The 25,013-nt window shown below is 47.4% G+C and overlaps 9 protein-coding genes across 9 annotated transcripts; 3 read left to right on the forward strand and 6 right to left on the reverse strand.

The window, feature by feature from the left end:
- Window positions 1-1,074: 1,074 nt before the first annotated feature.
- Window positions 1,075-2,530, reverse strand: BP5553_03322 (uncharacterized protein; the record flags this gene model as incomplete). Its single annotated transcript, XM_032011945.1, has 3 exons — window positions 1,075-1,097; window positions 1,159-2,406; window positions 2,494-2,530. 3 exons carry the CDS (start codon window positions 2,528-2,530, stop codon window positions 1,075-1,077), a joined length of 1,308 nt encoding a protein of 435 aa, XP_031871638.1.
- Window positions 2,531-3,293: 763 nt separating this feature from the next.
- Window positions 3,294-5,075, forward strand: BP5553_03323 (Uncharacterized protein; the record flags this gene model as incomplete). The annotated part of the gene is made up of 3 exons (XM_032011946.1): window positions 3,294-3,582; window positions 3,635-4,458; window positions 4,653-5,075. The coding sequence occupies 3 exons, from the start codon at window positions 3,294-3,296 to the stop codon at window positions 5,073-5,075; spliced, it is 1,536 nt and encodes a 511-aa protein (XP_031871639.1).
- Window positions 5,076-7,011: 1,936 nt separating this feature from the next.
- On the reverse strand, window positions 7,012-8,242 carry BP5553_03324 (uncharacterized protein; the record flags this gene model as incomplete). Its single annotated transcript, XM_032011947.1, has 2 exons — window positions 7,012-7,683; window positions 7,988-8,242. 2 exons carry the CDS (start codon window positions 8,240-8,242, stop codon window positions 7,012-7,014), a joined length of 927 nt encoding a protein of 308 aa, XP_031871640.1.
- Window positions 8,243-9,448: 1,206 nt separating this feature from the next.
- On the forward strand, window positions 9,449-11,758 carry BP5553_03325 (Zn2 DNA-binding protein; the record flags this gene model as incomplete). Its single annotated transcript, XM_032011948.1, has 4 exons — window positions 9,449-9,584; window positions 9,639-9,985; window positions 10,033-10,662; window positions 10,712-11,758. 4 exons carry the CDS (start codon window positions 9,449-9,451, stop codon window positions 11,756-11,758), a joined length of 2,160 nt encoding a protein of 719 aa, XP_031871641.1.
- A 1,276-nt stretch (window positions 11,759-13,034) lies between these two features.
- On the reverse strand, window positions 13,035-14,133 carry BP5553_03326 (uncharacterized protein; the record flags this gene model as incomplete). The annotated part of the gene is made up of 3 exons (XM_032011949.1): window positions 13,035-13,912; window positions 14,012-14,072; window positions 14,125-14,133. 3 exons carry the CDS (start codon window positions 14,131-14,133, stop codon window positions 13,035-13,037), a joined length of 948 nt encoding a protein of 315 aa, XP_031871642.1.
- Window positions 14,134-15,419: 1,286 nt separating this feature from the next.
- BP5553_03327 (uncharacterized protein) lies at window positions 15,420-15,719 on the forward strand (the record flags this gene model as incomplete). Its single annotated transcript, XM_032011950.1, has 1 exon — window positions 15,420-15,719. The coding sequence occupies one exon, from the start codon at window positions 15,420-15,422 to the stop codon at window positions 15,717-15,719; it is 300 nt and encodes a 99-aa protein (XP_031871643.1).
- A 276-nt stretch (window positions 15,720-15,995) lies between these two features.
- On the reverse strand, window positions 15,996-16,711 carry BP5553_03328 (uncharacterized protein; the record flags this gene model as incomplete). The annotated part of the gene is made up of 2 exons (XM_032011951.1): window positions 15,996-16,317; window positions 16,473-16,711. The coding sequence occupies 2 exons, from the start codon at window positions 16,709-16,711 to the stop codon at window positions 15,996-15,998; spliced, it is 561 nt and encodes a 186-aa protein (XP_031871644.1).
- Window positions 16,712-18,798: 2,087 nt separating this feature from the next.
- On the reverse strand, window positions 18,799-20,378 carry BP5553_03329 (Uncharacterized protein; the record flags this gene model as incomplete). Its single annotated transcript, XM_032011952.1, has 4 exons — window positions 18,799-19,240; window positions 19,299-19,464; window positions 19,518-20,219; window positions 20,285-20,378. The coding sequence occupies 4 exons, from the start codon at window positions 20,376-20,378 to the stop codon at window positions 18,799-18,801; spliced, it is 1,404 nt and encodes a 467-aa protein (XP_031871645.1).
- Window positions 20,379-21,079: 701 nt separating this feature from the next.
- On the reverse strand, window positions 21,080-23,481 carry BP5553_03330 (ClpP; the record flags this gene model as incomplete). Its single annotated transcript, XM_032011953.1, has 5 exons — window positions 21,080-21,700; window positions 21,756-22,804; window positions 22,856-23,131; window positions 23,182-23,298; window positions 23,352-23,481. 5 exons carry the CDS (start codon window positions 23,479-23,481, stop codon window positions 21,080-21,082), a joined length of 2,193 nt encoding a protein of 730 aa, XP_031871646.1.
- Between the last annotated feature and the right edge of the window lie 1,532 nt (window positions 23,482-25,013).

The raw sequence follows: 25,013 nt of genomic DNA on the forward strand, positions 1-25,013 counted from the left end.
GTTATGGCGGGGCTGTATACCTTATATTACTTTTCGGCGATATTTACTATAGAGATAAAACCACCTAGGTAGATTTATGGATTATGTTGTGGTCCGTAGCATTATATTCCAGTGGAAAAAACAGGGCTGCAGTTATTAATCTGGTCGTTAGATGGTAGGGAGGCCAGCGCACATTATATTAGGTGGGCTCCGACTGGGAGATCATTGAAGAGCCGCATTGCCTGCCCTATCCGGTGATATGTCGTGGCTTTTCGAGGCGGTTTTGGCTTTTTGCGGTGGGCGGCACTGGACGGCGACAGCGGATAGCAGGGGTTGGCTCTGGATGGGATTGCTAACTAGCTATCTAGGATCCTTGAAAGGTAGGTAGCATCGAAGAGGTACTGTTGGTATCAACTAGACAGTGTTAGCATATATGATGTAGGTCTCAGTGCCCTGTTTATCCGCCTCGGATTCGGGATCTAGATGCCTTGTTTTTATAACCATGCTGCGTTGGCATTGCATCAGGGGTTAGTAGCGAGCTTACGTCTTGATTTTAGTTCCTCATCACCTGGCCGCCTTTATTTCAATCACTCTTTGATTATCTCTGATCTAACAATTGGTCCCTATTATGAGGCTCAGAGAGTCAATGTTACCAAGGGGGACGTGAGGCGATGCTGACAGCACATATATAACGGGTAAGCTGCAGTATTATCGTATACGAAGGATAGGTGGCGGAGCTTCTAAGTCAGGTAAGCCTGTACGAGCTGGATAAGTAACTATGGTTCTGAAAACTCGCGGCGTCGGAGGCAAAGTGATAACGTTGACTTCTGCATGTCAAGTTCTTTCGAGTGATTTCGGCAGTAGGATTTGAGGGGCATGGTGTGATGGGATTGATGTAATTGCTGCTGCAGGCTATGGTAATTACAAATCTGGTCTCCCTACTCCCGCTCTATGCATAACCTCGCATAACCTTTACTAAGTAGGTATCTATTGCGAGTGCCTTGCTTGTTATTATTCTTTGGCGTTTAATGCCGAAGTTCTCGCTCAAAAATGCAAAGGCGGGCAAGCCGCAATTATATCTCAAGTCCAATCTACTCAGTTTAACTTGACGTAATTCCCTGTGATAGGTTAGGTATATTTTCAGCACTATGGTATTTAAGGGCACAACAAAATACGTACCTGGGAATTGACCCTGTTTCCCCTTGAGCTTGCCGATCCACCACTCATTTTCATTGTTCGTTCTCGTTAAAATTTCTATTACATCGCCAGTCGAAAAGCTTAAATCTCCTTCAGCTTGAGCTTCATAATCGTAAAGCGCTGTGACGGTCTCTGGCGCAGGCGCGCCGCTTAATCTTGACGGCTTTGGCTTTGGCTTAGGTGGTGGGGGTGCCGCCCCTTTTGCTTTCGCTGCGGCACCCCAAGGGCTGCCCGTCGAATTCGCACGCGCGACTGTAGTGCTGTTGCTGGTTGGTGACAGAGAGCCTGAATAGGGCGGGGGTGGGCTCTCTGAAGAGAGTTCCTGCATGGATTGTCGGGATGCAGCGGTCGAAGTGGTGGGGGATTTGCGATCTTCGATGGCAAGTCTCCGATTTGGTGCGCCTAGCCGTCCTGGAGGAGGCCGCTTCGCCCCTGTTGTCTTGAATTTGACAATCGACAATGCTTCGGCTTGATCTTGGATATCACCTCGTTTTGCATCGAAAGCTTCCTCAATATCGAGCGTCAAGTTGAAATACCCAATATCGCACCCTTGCATCTTCTCGTGTAGGGTATAAAAGACGTTCAATTGCATGTAGTAGAAGGACTGAAACAAGGGCCGAATGAATTCGCGCTCTAAGGTGAAAAGCTTCGGTAACTCATCTTTCAGGAGGTCGTTATAGTAGTTGAATTCTTGAGTCGCTTGTTCCACTTCCGTCTCCGCCTTATACATCGCCTTTTCATCCTTGAGATTCTTATCCTTCTTATCCTGCAATTTCTTCAAAGTGGTCCGACGTCGATCGTAATCTAACTGCTTGTGTTGTCGTTTCGTTGCGGTTTTCTGTATAACCTTGATAACCTCTAATAATTCATCCGCAGGCCGTATTACCCTCGTTTCAATCATCTCCAGCTCCGGCTGAAGCGTAACCTGGAGTTCTTTCACTATCGCTTCATACTCCTCGCAGGCTCTTATGCCTTCTGGATTTCCTTCCTGAACAATCGAATCTGGATCCGACATCCGACCTGAAATTGGTTTATATATCTCTGCAATCGCTTGGGAGAATTCGATCTGGTGGGATAGCATGCCATTGATGGCTTCGAAGTATTTCTTGCTTTCATCATGCAACTTCTTCGTCTCCGTCTCAAGTTCCTGAAATCGTCGTTCCGCGTCAATGTAGACTGGATCCTTCGTATTCTCACCGAGGTTGAACTTCTGCTTGAATGTTTGAGGCGCTATATTTTGCGTTAGTCGATATGCGGCATACAGAGGTATACGTCAGAATCCCCATTTCCATGCCCCGTTTCCGCCTGTAGACTCACCCCGAACAATTGATTTCTGAAACCCTTTGAAAGACATCTTCGCCTCCGCGACAGATTACAACGCTTCGACTGTCCGTCGGGGGCCACGGGGTCGGAAAAAGGTGGGGTAGTCGTCGGCTTCTCCAGAAGCACTTTTGTCTCCCAGGAATGTCGAAATGGCTCCAGATATTCAGGAGGAGGCCACAGTGTAGTGGGGAGTGGCGGCAAGAGATCTAATATGGTAGTAAGAAGGCTGGAGAGTAGCTGAGTCTGTTTGCTGAAAACGGGACTTTTGAGCCTTCTTGGCGTTCCTGGGCAGTCGCCGAGGATGACGAGGAATGGCTGGGGCTTAGCAACAGAGCGAAGCCGTGGTTGCGCGTTCCTAGGCGACAGGATGTTTCCCGCGAAAGTATAAGGATTCTATTCGGAGGTGGAGGCGGAGGTGAAACCGTAGTATGTAGCAGTGTACATAGGTACTTTGTGAAGCATAAGGTAGAGTTAGGTATAGGTATGCTACTTACGTATGCGTGCGTGCCTTGAATAGGAACAGTTCTTCGTACAGCACATTCACAATTCCCAGGACGATGACGCTCGAATTCTTGGTTGGCTACGTGCCCTGCCTTATGTAATCACCGCGGGTCTCGCTTGTGCCGTATTAATCAGCATCTCCGACTCCCGGGGGCTACTCCGTAGTCCGTAGTCCGTAGTCCGTAGTCCGTACTTCGACGTCCGCAAGTTAATTTATTTATTTGCCTCGCCGCCGAGCCCGGACGTTCGGATTCATTGTCTTTCCCTCCAACATCGACATTCTCATTGGCAATATGTCCAACATAGCTTCGAGTTCGCTGCGGCAGGCTTCACGCATTTGCTTGAAGCAGTCTACGTCTCCGACGTGCCTTGCGAGGAGTGCTACGGCTCGTGTGACGCGGTTATCAAGCCAAAGGAGGGGATATGTTTCTGAGACGAAGAAGGGCAATGCACAAGTCAACGTCGACACTGCCATCCGGGCGGAGCAGAAGACGTTCTTCCAGGAGACCGGGAAGCATCCAGAGGGCCAGATTGTACCAGGAACCAGCGTAAACGCTGATGCTATGATGAGTCCCATGGCTGGTAAGTACCTTATCTCCTCAAAATAGCGAGCTTTCTGCTGATGTATTCAAAGGTGTCCTCAAGCAAGCAACAGTTCTGGACCAAGGAGAAAGACCGATTTACCTTGATATGCAAGCCACAACGCCCCTAGATCCCCGAGTGTTGGATGCGATGCTTCCGTTCTATACCGGACTCTATGGCAACCCTCATTCTAGAACGCATGCTTATGGCTGGGAAACCGACGAAGCAATTGAACAGGCCCGTCAGAATATTGCCGATCTTATTGGTGCCCACCCTAAGGAAATTATCTTCACTAGTGGAGCTACGGAGAGCAACAACATGAGTGTCAAGGGCGTTGCAAGATTCTTCGGCAGGGCCGGAAAGAAGAACCACATCATAACTACGCAAACAGAGCATAAATGCGTGCTTGATAGCTGCCGGCATTTACAAGATGAGGGGTTTGAAGTCACGTATCTTCCTGTAAAGAGCAGTGGACTGATCGATATGTCGGATCTTGAAGCCGCGATGCGACCAGAGACTGCCCTTGTCAGTATAATGTCGGTCAACAACGAAATCGGTGTGATACAACCGTTGGAAGAAATTGGAAAGCTTTGCCGGTCGAAGAAGGTTTTCTTCCACACCGATGCCGCCCAAGCTGTCGGGAAGATCCCTATGGATGTCAATAAGATGCAAATTGATTTGATGTCAATTTCATCGCATAAGATATATGGACCAATGGGAATTGGAGCATGCTACGTTCGCAGGCGACCCAGAGTCCGCATCGATCCCATTATCACTGGAGGCGGTCAAGAGAGAGGCTTGAGGAGTGGTACTCTTGCCCCTGCATTGGTGGTGGGATTTGGTGAGGCCTGCCGAATCGCCAAGGAAGAGCTCGTTGTAAGTCTCCATCCATCTTGTTTCCCCCGATCGTGAATATGATGAATTACTTTACATATGCATGGCTTTCCAAGTGTATCTCCTTGTTTGCAAGTTGAGGTTTCCTTGACGAGAAACAGTACCTTTTCTGATTCAACAATCGTTCTACCTATGCCTCTGAAGCTATTTTTGGAGCAATGTTAATAGTCCTATAGTACGATTCCCAACGGATCAAAAAGCTTTCCGATAGACTTCTTAGGGGCCTCCTGTCACTTGAGCACACGCAACAAAACGGGGACCCCAACCACTTCTACCCAGGGTGCGTCAATGTATCATTCAGCTACGTCGAAGGCGAGTCGTTGTTGATGGCACTTAAAGACATCGCATTGTCGTCTGGGAGTGCCTGTACATCTGCATCCCTTGAACCCAGCTATGTCCTCCGTGCCCTCGGAAGCAGCGATGAGAGCGCACACAGCAGTATTCGCTTCGGTATTGGTCGTTTCACTACCGAATCAGAGATTGACTACGTTTTGAAGGCAGTTAATGAGAGAGTCTCATTTTTGCGGGAGTTGAGCCCGCTTTGGGAACTTGTGCAAGAGGGAATTGCACTCGATAGTATTCAGTGGAGCCAGCATTAAATGTGATTTGGATGGCCGGGTGGGGGAATGGAGTTCCAGGCGTTTGGTGGCTTAATCGTGATAAGAATGTATAATGAGCTGTCCCATCGTATAGGGAGGAGGTCGTCGCCAGCATGTATACCAACGGTCACTTAACATTATAATTCCACTTATGTATACCTCCTATCTCGATTACCTTGAAATTTAATTGCGTCACTGTTATTCAAGAAATAGCACTCAGCCCATATCTTTGTAGCCCGTTTCCTGTGAGAGAAAAGTAGAGATCCATTCATGGATGGTATACAACATCATAAACGCCATTTGGGATGCCCCCTTCCCTCCTCCCATGCAGATCTAATACACATCGTGCCGGTTCAGTAGAACCCCCTTTTTCCACCTCTCACATCATGCTCGTCTCGGCCCACATCGCCATATCATACAAGTACAGTATTATCCGCCGCTCCCAGCGAGGGACAGGACAGCAGTTCCGCAATACAGAATCCCTTTGCAGCCACCTCTCGCACCCCCCACCTCATTACACCATCGGTTTGTCGGCCAATCCATCCCTACAAAGGAGGCAGCAAGAACTCGCTCCAAGAACTCGAGAAAAACGCAACAGCAGCCTATCGAAATCACCAAACAAGGTATTAGCCGCTTTGTTCAACTCTTTTCTTCAACCTCCACCGCTCATCCTAAATTGGAGCAAGGATATGGGGCAAACAGCATACCCCAAAGATAGCAACACTTCTCACAACACTGGCATTCTCCGCGGAGGTGAGTGACGAATAAACACTAGCTATGTAGCCTTTGTTCTGGGTGCGTCGAGAGGTCGCGGGTTGGACGGTAATACGTTGGGTTTTTGGCGCCATTTTGGGGGTAGGCTGGTGGGTATGGATTGTTGAATTATTCGGGAGAGTGTGTAGATGGGGATACCAGTGATGTTGCGTTGGTTGTTTGTGGAGTTGTAGTGTTTGGATGGTGATGGCGATGGTTTCGGTTATGGAGGATAAATTTTGAACTACTATTGTCGCCTTAAATACGAGGCCGATATTGACTTCAAAAAAGGGGGCACGTGAACTGTCCCCCCTGAGATCCCTACCTAGGTACTCTGTAATATACCTGGCTGTCACCGATAAATACAGATCCATCTCCATCATATCAGTATTAGGGTACATGGAAATCTTACGAAGAAATGGCGAAATTGAGTATTCCCTTTAAGGAGCTATCCAAGGGGTAGGCCCGGGATCCGTCAGCGGGCAGAACACCATGCAAAGATGGAAGAGCATGCGATGAGTGCGAGTTCATAGATCGAATCGCGAAGCTCTCAAGAGAGCATGAAGAAGGTCGGTCGAGCAGGGATGGGAACCCTCGAAGTATCGTCCTTGTATTGTGCGCCCGTGAAAGATAAGGACGACATAGCACGTACATTATAATACCATTAGTAACAGAATGAAAACGCCCATGCGATATCTTAATAGAGGACACATGGCAATACAACCGAATGTCAGATCGACGTTCCTCTATTAGGGTCGTGCACTAGTGTACTGGTGCAAAAACAAACAACAAGTGACTTAAAACGATACGACGCAAGACTTTTGTGTGGGAATGGATCCATCATTACGAGTGATTCTGAAAATGGCTCTAGTTTGGAATGGTTGGGTTGGGCGGGAAAGCCGCCAGCGGAGCTGGTCGAGGCATATATTACTTGTTCCAAAAAGCGCGCTTTAACCAACTTGACCTCATATATCTCAGAGGAATACGTAAAGATTTAAAGGATTGAATGCCATGCCATTACAGTCAGATTTGGCGCCAAGACCTTGTTGATTTTGGGTCATCCATGGCAGTCAATGTAATCCATTGTTTCGGACACAACCTATAGACCCTCATGTCTCTCATGTGGCTACCACCGAATGTAAAAAAACCAAGACCGCCCACGCCAGAAAACTCAAGTACAATCTTAACGCTCATATATTTCCATGATGGCTTTGAACGAAGCGTCTTGTTGAGGCTGCTCTGCCGATATACAAGATTCGGGCAAATAGCAAAATCCTTTAGACATAATGGATAGCACATGACTCCTCTCAGTGTCACTAATCTCTGGTCTTGCATGTATGATCATAGCTTCGAGGGAATCGGAAGGCTTTCTGCTCTGATCATACCACGAATCGTCGCCTGTGCCAACACCTTTATAACCGCCCTTCCAGTGGGCAGGCAGCGGACCTAGGACGTCAACTATTTCGGACACAATTGCAGGACTCCCGGTACTCCAAAAAAGGCGGAAGCCGAGAAAGAGCCCCAAGAAAAGGCACATATAGCTCCATATATCGCTAGCAAAACTTGGTTCTCTATTATGGAAAAGTTCCGGGGCACAATAGCCAACAGGCGAATGAAACTTGGGGGTTACAGAAGTGCCGGCTTTAATCGCATGCTCGAAGTCGCCGAGGCAGACGGTCTCTCGGAGCAGATTCTTGGAGACCACGATTGGCTTAACGATCTCGGCCTGTGACCGGGAAGGTAGGCACAACTTTATCTTTTGTGGCCGGCCAAGATACTCGTATTTTGTATCTGTGTTGTAATTATCGAAAGAGCAGATACCCCACATAACGGTCCGATTATTGAAGTCTATAGACTATTTTAGTGTATATAAAAAGGGGTAGCGAGGTAGAATGGACCTGCGTCGGTGTACAATTCCACCGCCGTGGAGGATTTCCCGAGCCTGTAGTAACTGCCTCGCGGCGGATATACTGGCACTTGTGGACATCTGCCCTAAACAACAACCGAGACTCGTGCACATACTGGAAACACTAAGATTAAGTGACTATTACTATCGTAGTGTCGAAAGTAGAAGCTATTCTTGTACGTAAGAAGATTTGAGGTGTCTTATACATTCAGAATAATTTCGTTCTGGACACTGGGCTCATTTTCTCCCTCACTTCCAGGAACATGAATCTTGAGGGCCACATTGCTCTTCGTTTGAATGTCGTATGCCATCCAGACTGTAGAGTAGCCACCATAGGCGAGTTTATGCTCTTTATGATATCTCTGATCGAGGACGTCTCCGATACATACGGGGTAGTACAAGCCCTCAAAATACCGTTCTCGAGGTTCGGCAAGTCCTCGACCTCACACTCGTCGTCAGAGTCCACAAAGTCGCCGTAATCAGGTGCGGTGTTATCTTCAACAGACATCGCGTTACTCCGTATTATGCACGGTATCCATAGAAAGTCAAGGTGTTTGTCTTACCTTAGGCTACGCGTACCGACACCATATACGTAACGGAACTCTAAATTTGTTGGAGTTGTGCCGAGTCATGGTGTGTAGGATCGTGATGAGGCTCCGAATCAGAGACTTAGGTACGGACGTGAGGGTTCCTCGACACGTAGATAGGTGCGCATTATGGCCCGCCTGCCAAGGAGGGCAGGGTATTTGTAGGATCAAGTATGTGATGGTATTAAGTCTAACGAGGAGAAGCCTGTGTCAGGGAGAAGTGATTTATATCGCGCGGGTCAGGGCAGTGCTGAGTAAGCAGCTGGAGATCACATGATCTACCAGTATCGCGTGGTCATCGCTTATTTCTGGTGAAACCGTACGGCGCCAATTCTCCTGCAAGCGCGCGCTCGAGACCTCAAAATATCAATATATAACACTATTATTAGTAAACGTTGCCTAGAAATGAGACCCTTTTCTTCCACTCTTCAATCGCACACTTTTTGGCGAGGCTATACCAACCCTAAGATCCGGATAGCGGGACCGACAGTTACTCAGTAAACATTCAACGGATGCACAGAGCTAAAATGCGGCCCAAGAACCAGGGACGAACCCCGGATTTTCCGCGAGCCTCGCTGGGGCCATCTTTACATATGATCATGAAGTACTCCGTATGTACATGTAGACTGTACATAGGAGTGTCCGTTCGGGGGAGTGCCCAAAACACATGCGTTTTCGTCGGGACTGTATCTTCGTAGGTATCCATAGGTAAGTACCGTACCTGGAGGTATGTATGTATTAACAGTAGAAGTGCGAAGCACGGTAGATATAAATACTTTACCTTACCTTACCTTATTAGCTACAGGTACGGGTACCTATGTACCTTATTAGGTAAGGGAGACTCTCGGACTTTACGCGAGGCACAGCGATGATTATCTAATAGATCATCCTCCAATCAGCGCGCAGCTTCTTCCTTCGGCCGAACGACGGCGGAGTAAGCCTGGAATTTGATCGTGGGCGCCCCAGGTTTCAAAGGGGCCGCTGACGACGTTGGTCATCAATCATCCTGCCTGCCCATGTCCATGTCCATGATATCGTAATCAGCTACATCCCCCACATCTCTTTCTTCCTTCGTTCTTTGTTCTCTAGTTCTCTGGTTCTCCCATTATTATCCCCATATCATTTCGATGTCACCCTCACATATAAGAACTGCATCAAATAGTGTCGCTGAACCGAACCCCTTTGAAATGTCGAGCGAGGCATCAGCTTCAGGCGAACCGCCTCGAAAGAGGATCCGAAAAGGCACCCGGAGCTGCTGGGAGTGTAAGCCATCCTGGATTTGCGGCCCGCATTAAATTATGTTCTAAATATTTGAAGGCAAACGAAGGAAGGTCCGCTGTCAATTGAGCTCGGAAGACGTTCCTATCTGCTCGGGCTGTCTTGCGCGAGGAACAACATGCCTCAGCCAAGAATATCCCGAAGAGCGTGAGCCATCCAGTAACGCGCAGGTTGGTGAACGATTGGGTCGAGTAGAGCATTTACTGGAGAAGTTGATCGCCAAGATCTCCGCCTATGAAGAAGAGGAGAAGGCACAGCAAGATATACACAAAGATATCCTCACTCCAGAATCCATTAGCAGTGATGTTCTCACACCCCATCCTTCCAACACCGCAAGCGGTGTCCAAGATGTCACTCCGTTTATGACTCTCTTTGATAATCCGGTTGTAGGTATTCGGCCCCAGGCTATGCTACTCAGGCTGACCTTGAACAGCTCGGCCGGCTGGAGACTATGCCGTCCCAGATGGCAACCCCTGTGTCCCAATCCGTAGGGACCAAGTCGCCTTCTTGCAGGCCTTCGAAGATTGACCGCATACGCCAAACTTTGGTAGATTTGTTGCCCTCCCAAAGAGATGCGGATCTTGTCTCGCAGAGTAGCAGTTGCTGGCTGCTCGTCCACGCCATGGTATCTCATACCGCTAGTGCGTTCGATGATTCGATGGTCTCCTCAACTTTTAATATGGCAGAGATTTCCAAGAAGCACCCCACAATAATTGCAAGAACGATATTATATCTTGCCGTATCCCTGCAGCAACTTGATCCGGAATTCGACACCTCTCAACTGCACCTTCTGCCTACTGTTGAATATCGTATCGATAGATACTTATCAACTGTCCAAGCTCTTGTAACTTCGGATGACGAGTTAGTCACCACCGTAGAGGGGCTGGAATGTTTAGTTCTCCAAAGTGTATATCACATAAATGCTGGGAATCTACGTCGGGCATGGCTGGCAACTCGGAGGGCATTAAATACATGCCAATTAATGGGGTTCCACAACCCAACCACTGAGGTACAGGGCGGAAAAGAAATGTGGTACCAGATCGTCCGCGCCGACCGATATTTGGTACGCCATATCCCCCCCCGTACTTATTCCTACCCTAACAAATCTACAGGCATTGTTTCTTGGCTTACCTGTTGGTTCGGTCGACGATACTTTCGGGCCTGAGGAGACATTTCACAACCCGGCTGTGGATAAAGATATGCTTTTCTCAAGGAAGCTATGTGAAATATCAAGTCGTATAAGCGACCGGAATCTAGCGCAAAACTCTCAAGCATACGCCACTACCCAGGAAATCGATGAAAAGTTGGATATACTCGCTAAAGATATGCCAAAATCTTGGTGGGAGATTCCAGCTTTTACCCCTGAGACATCTACCCAAGAACTCGCCCTTCACTTGGATCACATTATGACCCAAATATGGTATTTCCAACTTGAAGCTTTATTGCATCTTCCATTCATGCTCCGTGCTGCAACCGAGCGACGTTACGACTATAGCAAATTCACTTGCTTGAAAGCATCAAGGGAGATGGTCTCTCGCTATCTTGCCATGAACTCCACGGCCAAATCATTCTGTTGTAGAGTGATGGATTTTGGTGCATTCACGTCGACTGTCACCCTCCTACTAGGTTTGCTAGAGGTGACTCCGGCCCCCGAAACTCCAGAGATTCGGCAGCAGAAGGAAAATGACCGTGCTTTAGTACATGTTGTGGTGAAGTCCTTGGAGGAGACTTCTCGAGACGGTAAAGAGGTCATAGCCACGCAGAGTGTCAACGTGATTAAGTCCCTTTTAGCCATGGACTCGCCTTCTGGCCGTGCACCCGCGAGTTTACGCCTGACAATCCCATACTTTGGCACCATAACAATTGTTCGGCCTCTACCTGCACCGAAGTCAGGCACTCCGGCAATCCAGAACAAACAAACTGTCACGATCGATCATAGCTTCCAACCACCTGCCACCTGTGCCACAGAGAGCTGGACGGATGTGCCCTTCCAGGCGCCGGATTCGTCGAATATCCCAATGGTGTCGTTCACCAGTAGTCATTTCCCTCCTTTAATGCAGGAACAGCCACCCATGGAGAATTGGGGGTTGCAGGACACGGATACGTTTTTCTTTGATAGTTTGCTAAGTACAGATATTGATGGGAACTGGATTGTTTAGACGGATAGATGTATATTATATGTAACTAATCTTCTCTCACTATGATAGCCTACTATAATACCTTATTTTGCGCAATTATCGCACATTCATCCAAACATATACTAGCCATACGAGACACTTTTCTCTATCCCTTGGGCGCCTTAAACTTGTTACGGCAAACGTTACAGATGACAAGTCACTTCTATTTTTCACCGGGTAGTCTAAAACAACATTACATCTGTGTCCCTCTCTCGCACCATCTGAAGGGCAATCAATGGCAGTCGTCGGTACTCCGGTATAAAGGAATGTTTCCGCTAAGAGGACGATTTATATGCATCGCACTTTCAGCCAAGCACATGGGAGGTTCATTGATTTCCTCAAGGTTCTTATTTTGCGGCGTCACTCCACCAATAATGGCTGCCATGATGATGAAAACCACTGACGCCTCCATAAAATTTTCTCCTCGCGACAACGTTAGCCGAATATTACGAGTCTTTTGAGAAAATCATGGACTATTTCCAAACGCAGTAGTAGATCCAACTAAATCCCACCAGATATGCTCTGTTGTAGCGGAGATTAGGAAATTCCTTTATTGAGGGTGCGGACGGCGAGGCGGAATGGGAACCCTTGTCGAGGTTATGGTTTTATCAGGCTACCGCCCGCTAAGAATGAAGGCCCTCTCTATCAATTGTTTGAAATGCTCCATTAAGTCATTAGATGTGCGGATTTGCAATACTAGCATAACAGCCCTTGCAGGTTTTTCTATAAACTTTGAGTTTACAACTTTGCTTCAACAACCTTAACACTGAGAATCATAGGCCGTTAGTCTACTGAAACCACCCTTGAGACAATCACCGTGACATTACAGTCATTCCAACTCGAATAGAGTAACATAGCGCTCGTCAACTCGGATATGTTAAGTCCGGCTAGCGATTCTACAGCCCTCTTATGCCAGTATGCATGAGGATAGGGATATAAGTAGGAGAAAGCTATAGTGTTAAGTGATTCTATTGGCAGTGGGCCACAGCGTGATCATTAACTCGGAGCCGGGTCAGGATTCTCGATCTCGGAAACTAGTGGAGCCATCGCTGTGTGTCATCGATGTCTAGCGAAATCTCATTGAATAAACCCGTTGATTTCAACCTTCTAGGACGACAAAATACCAAATCATTGAGTCGCCTTTGTCTTTCAAGGGATGAATTGGCGTTGAATTCCGAAATTTCATGTTGACCAGATCGGCTAGATAATTGTCGTAGCAACTTAGGAAAGGCATCGGTGTTATATGGAGACGAAAAGTCTATGGGCGTCTTCTGCCCCCAAGACTCTCAATCAAAGCCACCGTCTTCAGCGCCTCATCCGAGGCCTTCTCTGCCAGTTGATGAATCTCGAGCTCTTTAATGGCCCATTCTAAGGCGGCATTCAGCTGACCAGATTGCTGGCTGAGCACCGCAGCAACATGAAAAGCGCGAGCCAGATAATCCGTCAATCCTTCGTCCTCGACCATCTCCACTAGATGAATGGCTTTGGCGGCCCGTTTGTCGTTCGTCGATGTCTTTTTGCTCGGCGAGCGGAACTTCAGTTCTAGAGTTTCAAGCAAATCCCAAATCTTGGTTCGTCTTTTATCACTTTCTGATGATTGGCATGCTGCACAATCACAGATGAAACCATATTGCTCTAATCTAGCCTGTCGATCCTTGGTCGTTTTGAGCAATGGGATGTAAGACACGGTGATCTCCTCTCCTTTCTCAATATCTCTAGCGGCATAAATAACTCGACGATCGGTTTTTTCACTCCACCAATTTCCCGAGTTCGGGCTGCACGAATGATTAATTCTTGCGATTTTCGGAAATAGGCCAACTTTACTATCACCAGTGTTGTAGGCATTGCTGCGGAAAATGGTGAGCAGGCGGTTCTGGTCCTGCTCGGATGGGAAACGAAAGTCGTGAAGACCGAGGAATTCTTCCTGCTGCTTTGGGGATAGCACTTCGTATGCGGTTTCGAGACTGCTAATCATGTCTAATATTCTGAAGCCCTGGCCGGGTACCATCTTAGGTACTGGTACAGAGACCAGCGGCGCTTCGATAATAATTTTAGTGCCTCTATGCAGATGTTGCACCGCAAATACCCCGAGTCCTTTGCCTGGAGATAATTTGACTTCGTATGTCAACGGGGAAGCTTAATTCAGTTAGTAAAAATCTGGTTGATGCACCAGGAGAGCCACCTGATAACCATTGCCTTCAGCTCAGTATTGAAAGGTGGTGTTGGTATACATACTAGTGGGGCTTTTGAGAAGCGTCTCTTCCTCCTGGATCTCTTCCGCCATTCCGGGAACACCCTATAATGCTTTAGTTTCCGAGGTAACATAATCGCCGATTGGCAGTCCTTACAGCTAACATCTGGCTGTCAATACCATTGCTMAGGCCAAGCTCCAAACCTGGCTGTAGCAGGCAGCTATTCTCAAGAGGGTTCGATCGAAAGCTCGATGGCCTACATGCAGTAGCACTAGCTGCTGATAACAGAATAAGACTTAGGTTGGCCAATGGTGTCATTGGTAGCTCTCGAAATATCGTGATTCACTGATTGCCAGTGGTCCCCGATAGCGTCTGCACTGTGGAGGTACAGCTGCAAAAGATAACGACGGCCCGTATAGAATCCAACCAAAACGATGGCTAACTTTACATTGGAAGAATATGACTGAGAGATAGATATAAATTTTAATTTGCAATGCTGGATGATGCCAAAGAGATTTTGAGGTTGGGGTTTGTGAAACAGGAGGTCCTCTTCGGCCTGAGGTCGCCAAAAGAGTTAACCCAAACCTCATAAACAATCTCGTACTCGTACTCGGCAAAGTAAGGATGCGACGCGGTTCAAATAAAATTAGTCACGTGATAATAATAATTATTATTGTTAGAATTGATACAGCATACAGCGCAAGATATGAGCTGTAGCCTTTGTGACGGCCGGAGGAATTTGGCTACGCTAGCAAGGGACGGACTGATGGCCATTAGGGGCGCCCGGACAGAGCTATATTGCCGCATACGTCATCCATACTGGCTTGCGTTTACGAAATAGAAGCATGTCCGTACCTGATTAGGGACTTGATGGCAACGATTAGCTAGAGATACTGCAAGATGCCGCAAGGAACCAGCCGGGACCGGGGCGCCCCGACCCACCTTGGCAGAAGAGGCGCGTGGCTGCCGCTTGGTCTGGACCCCAAAAACACTCCAGACCGATATCTCGTCCAGCTTTCCTTCTTCCGACATCACCAGTTGTACGGATATACAAGGTATCTCCACGACCACAACTCTTGCCAACCGTCATGGCATAATGATGACAATCTCACCGATGGCCACCCTTACCTATCCGACATCGCAACCAAAACTTCTCGGTTGCTCCTCTAGGAGCCAACTCAGCCAAGGCCTATTCTGCTAGTAGCTTGGCCCTACTTGGCAGATAGACTCCTTAACAACTTGGACTACTGCTTGGTAGAACTATCAATTCCAATTCCCTCCTTGGTCTCCGGCTCCATGGGGAAGCTATTTAACCTGGAGCGTATCCGGTGTCCCTGATCAAAATCAGCTCCGTCTGCCTCTTCTCAATTTGTCCTCTTGCCCCCCTGTGTGCAGAGCAAGTATATCTGTCCAAGCCATAACCGCTTGAAGGGCCAGTCGTCGTAAAGAAGATGCAAGAAGTCAAAGAGAAATATGAGACAGATGCGTCCGTCTCCGACACGCCAGTTTCTGCTGGCGATGGTGAGAGGGCGGGAACAGCCGAGCTACATCGAACTCTCAAAGGACGGCATATGCAAATTATTGCAATTGGTGGCTCTATCGGATCTGGCAATGCGCTTAGCTCGGGAGGACTCGGTGCCCTGATTATAGACTTCATGATCATCGGTGTCATGCTTCTACTAACCATAAAATGCTATGGGAGAGTTTGCTGGCAAGCCATACCCTCAGGCAATATACTAATGCAAAGCTAAGATGATATAGCGATATACCCCGTTGCCGGATCGTTCTATAACTACTCCGAGTCAACTCGCTTTATCGACCCTGCCTGGGGGTTAGATTACCAATATATTCGCTAAAACACGTTACTAACAAAGATATAGTTTCGCTATGGCTTGTAAATACTCTATGAGCTGGCTGATCGTCCTTCCTTTCGAACTAGTAGTTGCTGGTATTACAATCGCCTTCTGGACAGACCTGGACGATACCAACAGCCATCAATCAATGTCGCCGTGTGGATCACAATCTTCTTAGTTGGCGTTACCGCCGTCAACTTCTTCGGGATCAGGGGATACGGAGAGGTCAAGTTCATTCTTGGTCTCATGAAATCTCTCGCTGTCATTAGCTTCATCATCCTCGACGTGATTATTGATGTCGGTGGTGTACCCACTGATACTAGATGTTACATTAGCGCCCATTACTAGCACAACCCAGGCGCGTTTAGGAACGAGTTTAAAGGATTTTGCTCGATCATTGTTCCGGCCTCGTGAGTGAAATAAGCCCGGTTTCTTGACTGAGTCTCTAACACTGCTAACTTTGCTTTTGGGGGAACCGAATTGGCTGGTCTCGCAACTGCAGAAGCCGTGAATCCAAGAAAGTCGATCCCCAAGCAACAAAATAGGTGTTCTGGCGGATCATCTTGTTCTACGTTGTTTCGCTCTTCCTCCTCGGCCTTATAGTCCCATCTGATGATGAATCCATCTCAAAGGCATCTGGCGATCACACACGCTACGGACCATTCGTCCTCGCTTTCAAGCTCGCTAATATCAAAGCACTTCGGTCCATATTCAATACCGTCATCACACTGATCGTTATATCTGGCGCTAACTCCTGTACCTACGCCTCCACCCGAACTATCTAGGCCCTTGTGCAAACGGTATGGGTCCAAAGTGGGGTGCCAAAATCGACAAGAAAGGACAGCCCTGGGTGGTCCTTGTCGTTGCACTCCTCTTTGGAACGCTGGCATGCATTAGTGTGGCACCACAAGGGAATAACATCTTTACCTGGCTGCTCTCCCTGTCCGGGCACTCCTACTTCTTCACTTGGGGATCTCTCTGCTTTGCTCACATTCGTTTCCGCAAAGCCTAGGCAATGAGCCGTCGTACAACAGACGAGCTATCTTTTGCTACCATGTTCGGCGTCACCGGCCCCTAGACGGCCTTGGCTTGAATATTCTCTTTCTAATCTCCCAGCTCTATTGTTGCGCTTTTCCCTATTGACGTGAAGCCTAATGCCGATCTGTTATTCCAGTCGTACCTCGCTGCTCCCATAGTCATATTGTTTTTTATTAGCTATAAGGTCTACTATAAGCAGTGGAGCGTTAGTATCAACCTCGCGGATATCAAAAAAATTGATGAGGGCAGACGTGAACTCGACGTTGCGGCCTTCATTGAGGATATGGCGGCTAGGCGCGCCGAAACGGCTACTTGGCCATGGTGGAAGAGGCAGTGGGATTTCTAGTTCTAAAATCTTAGAACCAAGATATGCAGAACCTAGATATGGACGAGTATTATACTATGCATATAAAACATAATGATGGAGCTACGGCAGGATTCCCTTATGTAGAGGGACTAAGAGATACGGGCGTGCGTAGTTTTACTTAGCTATTTTATAACTACACAATTGAGGAAAATTTTGTTATTGATATGGCCTTTAGAAAGTCTGAGTCTGAGTTCGAATTCAATGTCTTCAGCTAACAACATTAATCGTGTTCTTCGGCATCTTATTATTGAGGCTAAGGCTAAGTAATAGGGGTTGAATTGTGAGGATTGGATCGATTAATCTCTAACTAATACTATGGAATCTGTCCTGTATTATAGGCCAAGTAGTAGCAAAGTTGTATTTGCTTATATGCCAAGAGTGTAGAGGTTGTTGAAAATTATGTGCAGGATGTATATTCTAGTTACGATGTAGACACGGCTCGGTATCCTGTTCCTATAATAATTAGTAGTAAGAACGGGGTAGCTGAAGGTGTGGTCGGCTTGTACGACAACATAGAGTAGAGTTAGTCGAATATATGAATCGCATGCGGCACTTGCTCTCCGACTCTTGGCTAACTTAACACTCATCAGAGACTTTGGAGATATAATCTCGAACCGCTCTACTGCGCAACCACTCAAAAATGGAGGTGTCAGATGCTAGTATAGTACGGTGGCAAATATGCCACCTCCAGATGGCCCGCGCTGACTTATTACACCTATGCGTAGCCGTGTTGGGCACATGTTGCATTATCATCTATTTTTCGGATCTGCAACGCCCAGTTGGTCAATTTGATCACGATATTTCAATATTTGCTACTGCTTAGAGGGTTATTCATCAAATTCCCGATCAGTTAAATGTGCGTTTGCTTGCTGAATGTACTCCAATAAATATTCAGTCTTACTTCTCCTTTCTTTTGTAGTGCCACCCCTTTCACGTTGATTAAAACCCTCATTGGCATCTTGGAGGGAGGCATCTGATGAAGACAGTTTCGCTCTTTAACTTCAACCTGGCTATGCTCACCCCCGCAAGATCCAATTACGTAGAGTTGGGCCCATGGACCGGATTCAGACAGGCCCTGGTTGATTAGTGGACAATTGGTTTGTCCCATTGCGCACTTTTTGGCTTGTTATTCATGGCGCGATCATTCCTGGTGCTAGGGGAACGAGACTGGATCCTTATGTATCTACCTGCCTAGGGTTGTATGACACACTATCCATGCAAGCAATGACAGCGGAAGACAGATCTACATTTCCAAATACGCATTATATCGTATTCAAGCTACCTATCTAGGCAGTCAAACTGGGCCAAGCCACCCCTCTTAAAAGGATAGGCAGGCAGACAATTGCTAAGCTCAATTGGCATAGTGTCGTGACGAAAGAATGCTATAGATGCATTACTACATGTCGACGACCCCCGAAAACGCCAATGCTTGTCCAAACCGATAAATTCATTCCTCGTCATAACCCTGGGAATTCCCAAGTCCCATCCTGCCCGACTCCGTTGGTATAACCCGTGTGGAAAATAAAATCTTAGAAATGCACGCCCCTACATGTTGTTGGGCAAATGCCCGCTTTATCGTCCGCTGCTACTACCCTCAGGTAATATTCGGCTCAAACTCCTCAACACTTCTTGCATAGGCAAGTCTCTAGTACCAACGGATTCCTTTTCTCGTCGGTCTCGTTCTTCTAGCCTCACGGCGCTGAGTAAGAGGATTTTATTCGCCGCTCTCCCAGCGGTTTGTTGATATTGTTCTAGCTTGTGGATCCCATCGGCGAATTTATCGACTTTGAATTCTAACCCAGAAAGGAGGCCCTGGGTTTGTTTCGATACTTGGTTTCGTAGATCAAGACCCGGGGCGGCGGCTAAGGTTGCAAGAATGGAGGATTGCTCGGAGGAGAGCAAGGACGCGTCGATTTGTGAGGGCGTGAGTTCTGTAGATCCTTTGGGGAATACTGGAGGGAGGGGGGGTGGCCATTTTGCGAGGGCTTTCCATTGATCGCGTTCTTTCTGTAGTCTACGCCAATCTGTTAATATATTTAGAAGACATAAAACATACCAACCTTGGAGCTTACATTTTTATCCGCGCTTCTGATGCGGCAATATTTTCTTCGAGCTCGATATTCCGCGGGTTCGGTTTTTTGATAACTTTGCGCGGAGCGCTTTCTTCTCGGGTAAACCAGTCCGAGTATTCCGGTCTATTCGTAAAGTCCCTCAACAGACCCTCCTTGATTGTTCGAGCTATAGACACCTATTAGCCTTCAGACCTCCATTCCAGGCTGGTTCTTGCTCACCCGCTTGCTCGGACAAGTCGTTCGCCTCGCCATGTGAGGGTTTCTCCCCTAATTCTCTCTCACCCGTCCAGGTCAATAGCTGCTTCATCCTCCTGGGTTCGCTCAATCCGTCTGCCTCGATATGCTTGTAGAATTCGGACGCCTCCACCTCACGATGTGGAATCGCACTATGCCCATTATCTATTAGAGAGCTCGCTCTTCGGCCCCGAAGCCCCAAACTACTCCTTCGGGTGCCAGCCCCTTTTTTCCTTATCTCTTTATTGCGATCGATCATCGGAGTATCGCTGAAAGGTAGCGTTATCATCCGAGATTGTGAACTCTCCTCCGTACCCGAAATTGGCGTTCGATTTACTGTTGCCAACCCAACCATGTCTACGCTATCATAATCCATAGTGTCCATCATTAAAGGATTTATACTTGTCGTCCCATTCTGTGCCTTTCCGGTTGAGGTACGCGCAGTTTTCCTTTTCTTCGGTATAACAATCATCTCCGTATCCTGTTTCGGGATGGGAAGATTCATCTTCCGGCCCTGAGACATCTTTTCTGCCGAATCCACCTCATCGGAGCGGTCTTTCGATTTCCTGCCTCTCTTGGTAGTTGCGGGTAGAATAGGTGAGGCCACAGACTCCGGAGGCGATTCCGCAGTCTTCGTTCGTTTGGATCCACGCGTAAATACAAAGTCCCCATCTTCTTCATCGTATGCTACGCTCATCTGTCAGTACGCAGTGTATATTTCCGTCGCAACGGTTGCGCGCCAGATATCTCACCAGCCAGCCGCTTGCTTCGCCGTCTCCCAACTGGTTGTTGATGGCTCATGCTCAGCGTCTCTAGGGGCATCCGCGTCCGTATGAGGGTAGTCATTGATTAAGTTGTTCGATCGCGCATTGGTTTGCGACGGGCTAAGGAGGGGTGTTGGTGGTTGGCGAGTTTGGGACGATCGCGTGTATATTGCAATTCCTATCTCGTGAATTGGGAAATTCCTTCCTCGAGATGCTCGAGATGCTCGAGCTGAGCATTCCGGTGGGTTCGAAGCAGAGGTGCTGGGTTGTCGTCTTCAATTCCCTGTATTTGCCCGGATTGGACGACCCGTGAAGCAATTGTTTACGTTGGCGCGTTGGCGCTAAACCACGTGATGTACCCCCAAACAGCCATTCTTGGCAGTACTCTACTGTACCGAGTAATTGTTTACTTTTGAACTCTCGCGTTCCTTATATTTGGTCGCGCCACAAGGAGGATTCATGTGTTTTTGGACTGTTGGACCCGCAACCTGTTGACCAAAATGCGGCTACTTCCCTTCATACGAATTAATTGAAACCTTCTAGATCTATGACTCCAGAAAGCACCAGGCGACCTCGGGCGACAAAAACGAAGAAAAGGCACCCAGTCCCACCGAGGCCTTAGCTACTCCACTTAGACAAAGCATGTACATAGGTACCTATATAAGGGAAGTAGCTCCGACTACATGGCATTCACTGTTCTATGCAATTGATTATGTCCTGATGTTTAGCCTTTTACTTGTTCTCATTAAAATATCATGCTGTCCGTTTTATGTATCTCTGGAATTATACTGGGACCTTTTTCCCGAAGAATGGATTTCTCGGGCCTTTTGGAATTGACTCTGGGCCCTTCCATACCGGCCTACTTGCCTCAGACTGCTCGGATCTGGCCCTCGTTTTCATATCTTCTGACTTCCTCCTCCTATGATGACGCGCCTCGCGTTGATGGGGGAGCCTGCCGGCAACACATTTAGCATCACCCCACGCCGCCGCTGCTGCCTTCTTCCAAATAGCTCCTACATCTTTAAGCATCTCTGGCTCATAAAATAGCCTACAATCTGCTTCTTCATACAAGAACTGAGCAGGGGTTCCATCCTTCAGATTGTCCTTCAAAATATTATCCCTCACATTTATTGAAGTGTCTGTGCTCCTATTCAATGGGAGGCTGTTCAACGCAGCCACACTTGTCCATTTTGCTCTTTCCTGCGGGGTTGCAGTTTCGAGGGCAATGTCCGCAAGCGCTAAGATGTAGCTAAAGGGATAGTTATTGGTCCCTTTGGTGCCCCCAATAGCTTGTATAGGCCTTCTATTTGGTAAGCCTCCCATCGCAATTGATTTTACGCCACCTTGGCGGCTCATAAACTCGCTGAATATTGTGCAAGTCGATGCGCAGGAACCATCATATACCTACATCCAAATTAGCTTAGTAGTCTAAACATTCAGACACATTTAACTGTCATACTATGATGATATCTTTCGCGGCAAAGGGCTGTTCAAAGTTTTGCCGGTCTCCATAGCCCGTAATTGTCATTCCCAGGCCCCATTGATAGCTCGTTGTCAAAAGCGGATCACTCAGATTCCACCTCAGAATACTCGTGAATTTATCCCCATTATAGTTTTGTGGTGTAAACTTATCCTCATAACTTTGAAATCTTTGATTCGTCAGATTCAAGTCGGAACGATAATCCAAGACGGACTGGGATGCGATCACTTCATTAGTACTTGCTGTCTCCATTTTGAAACCAGAGGTGAAGTTTGAAATCTGTCTGCTCATAATATCGAAAGCGTCGTGTTCCCGAAAGCGGGTGAAACCGTCCTGGACGATATGGGGGAAGAACTGACGGAAGGCATCGTATCCATTCAAAATAATACCTCCGCCATTACCTGATAAATCGATGATCATCTTTGTTTTACCCGCAGCTTTGGCATCCGAGATGAAATTTTGAATGACGATTTGGAATTCCGCTGGGAATTTAGGCTCGAAAGAAAGCATGCTAAGGACTGCGACGTCCTCATAGTCCGGGTCACCATCCAAGAAGTACCCTGCAACCTGCTTGTCGGAACTGATGGATTGCGGTTCCGGATATCCTGTTGGTTTTCCGGTGTCTCTCTTAGTAGGGAAGTCGGCGTCATCGACAGGGGCTGAGCTTGGCCCTGTACAGAATTTCCTGTACATAGATGGTCCGTCAGTGACTCCGTTGAAGTCTCCAATGACCCGCGCATAGTTTTGGTATGTTTTCGTTGTTCCATTTTCAAATTGTATCTTCGTTTCGGGTCCTGGATAAATATTGCCAGCTCGTCCAGACCCAGCAAAATAACCCGTGTATGGCGAGCTGGTGAACTGGGCGTCCAGGGCCAGTTCGTAGAACAAGTTGTTGTACAATGCATCTGGGTTCTGCAAAAATCCATTTAGGGACAGCTTCTGTAGGAAGTCTTCGGCATCTTCGCCATTGATCCTCCTTACAGGAGATACCCTCGTCGGTCTATTTTTGGTGAAATTGGCCATATCCTCTAATGAATGATTAGAACATCGTCTGAGGCATGGTGAGATAGCCGCCTAACCTTTTATATAAACTTTCGGCACTTCAAGGCCATCCCTACTGACAGACACCAACTGAACGGGTCTTCGAAATTGGACGGCCTTACTGAGTAAATCTGGAAGAAAACGAAAATGTCCATCATGCACTCGATTAAAAGTGCTAAACAGGTCTGTTAGAAACACATGCTCATTCGAGTATCTCCCCCGCTTGATGTTACTCGAAATGTCATCGAGACTTCTCCAGATATCGATTCCTGGCACTTGATACCCTTTGGGGGGTCTTTTGAGATACGATATATCTACAACCGTTAATTTCCTGATCCTTTCATTATTTTGCGCAGTTCTTCACCTGTTTGCCATTCAACATAAGGAAGCAGAGATTTCATAAGAGCTGTTGCTGCCGATGCATCTAATGGAGTTGATGTTAGGCAATCGTATGCCAACTTTGCAGCAACTGTCGGAGTAGCTATTCAAAGTGTTAGATTCTAAAACCACAACATCTTTGGCCGAAATGCTTACTGTTTGCAGCTGCAGCAACTCGAGAAGCCTGGCTCACCTGGGCACAGGGGCTTCCTCCACCCTGTTGGATCGAGGCCGCGCCCGCGAAACCAAGAAGAAGCAGACAGGAGAAGTATTGGAGCTTCATCATATCGACAGAAACTTTTTTTACTTACCACGGAAGAACGAAGTAAAAGAAACGTCCGCAGGAACGAGCAATGGGAGCTACTTAGCTGCCGCGGCAGAATCTCCGTCGATTTATCAACCCCTCCATCGCCACTATCCGGCATGCCAGGTACCATCTCGTCCCGAGCAATGGTGGAGTTACCAACCTTCGGAAGGAAGGTATTTTAAACACTGCACTATCCGCCGGGAGCCATCTATGCCTGCCTAGATCCTCTTCCCCAAGTTTTGGCCTGCAGGCCAAGGTCATCTGGCCCAAACAATCTAGTAAGGCTAGAACATGGACACGCCACGTTCCTGGCTACGTACTTCATATATGCAATATAATTCATTTCGCTTTTCGCGTCGCTGACGCCCTGACTCCAAAAATAACGCCGCCATTGTGATCATTTGTATATGTTCTACGGAATAGAACTTCTAGCCAATAGCTGCGGGCCTTCGGCCTGCGAGGTTCCACGGAGCTTGGGTGCCGCGCTTGGATTTCATCGATTGGTTAATTGAAGCGGCTTTGCGTGAGGCTTGGTGAGTTCAAATGAATTGCATTTACTTATTGAGTAGAGTAAGCATCAAGGAAATGTAAGAGAGGGGTTCCGAGTAAGGACAGTTTGTTAATTGCCGTATCCGAGGGAGCTGCTGATATTAGCCTACAAGACCGCAGTGAGAAAGTTTTCCACATTTCGGAAACACCGACGTGCGGTTTGACCGTGTACGGCCTCGCCTCTGACATCGAATAACAATAATAAATCAGATATTGATATGGAATATCTCGGGTCTAGGTCTTGTGACGGGCATTATGGTATTGTCTTGGGACAGGTTCGGGTAGAATGGCTAGGGTGAAGCTGTTTTTAGAAATTAGATGAAGATTCAGTGGCTGCCTAGAGCAGCTAGTACGAATCGTATATGGATTTATTAATTGCTACGAGGTACGTGCCTGGTTGGAGTGTAAATACAGATATCACGAGGCGTTCCACGTGACTTAATAGCCAACCTTATGAGAACATTGGAGGTATACTTCGTACTTTATAGAGTTCACTTAAGTTGCGATCGTTTAGAGCGGAACATACGGAGACGCCTACCTATATGCTACCAATAATGTAACGTGGCCTCTGCAATCCCCAGAACGGCTTACCTCTCCTGCCTGTTCGATCATATTGGGTCCAATGAGAATGTGCATCACGTGGGATGCACTCTAATTTAATCTTGTGATTGTCACACCTGTAATGTGCCTTCGATAATCATCTAATTGAAAAATAATGCTCGTTATTTGGAATATACGTAGCATGTAACAATGCCTGCTTATAGTAATGAGTAGAAAGAAGCGGATGGCTGTGCACTCAGACTGTGTGATTTGGAATGGCTGGTTGCACATACCATGTTGCACAAAGCTTCCAGATGGGCAGCTCATTCTTTTCACATGCCAATTCTTTCTGTATCCCATGGTTGATACAGATTAGCTTAGTAGCTAGGTAGAGATGTTGATCTGCATGATGGTTTCCTCAA

This window comes from Venustampulla echinocandica, assembly GCF_003357145.1.
Source record: "Venustampulla echinocandica strain BP 5553 chromosome Unknown scaffold_1, whole genome shotgun sequence".
Classification (NCBI taxonomy): domain Eukaryota; kingdom Fungi; phylum Ascomycota; class Leotiomycetes; order Helotiales; family Pleuroascaceae; genus Venustampulla; species Venustampulla echinocandica.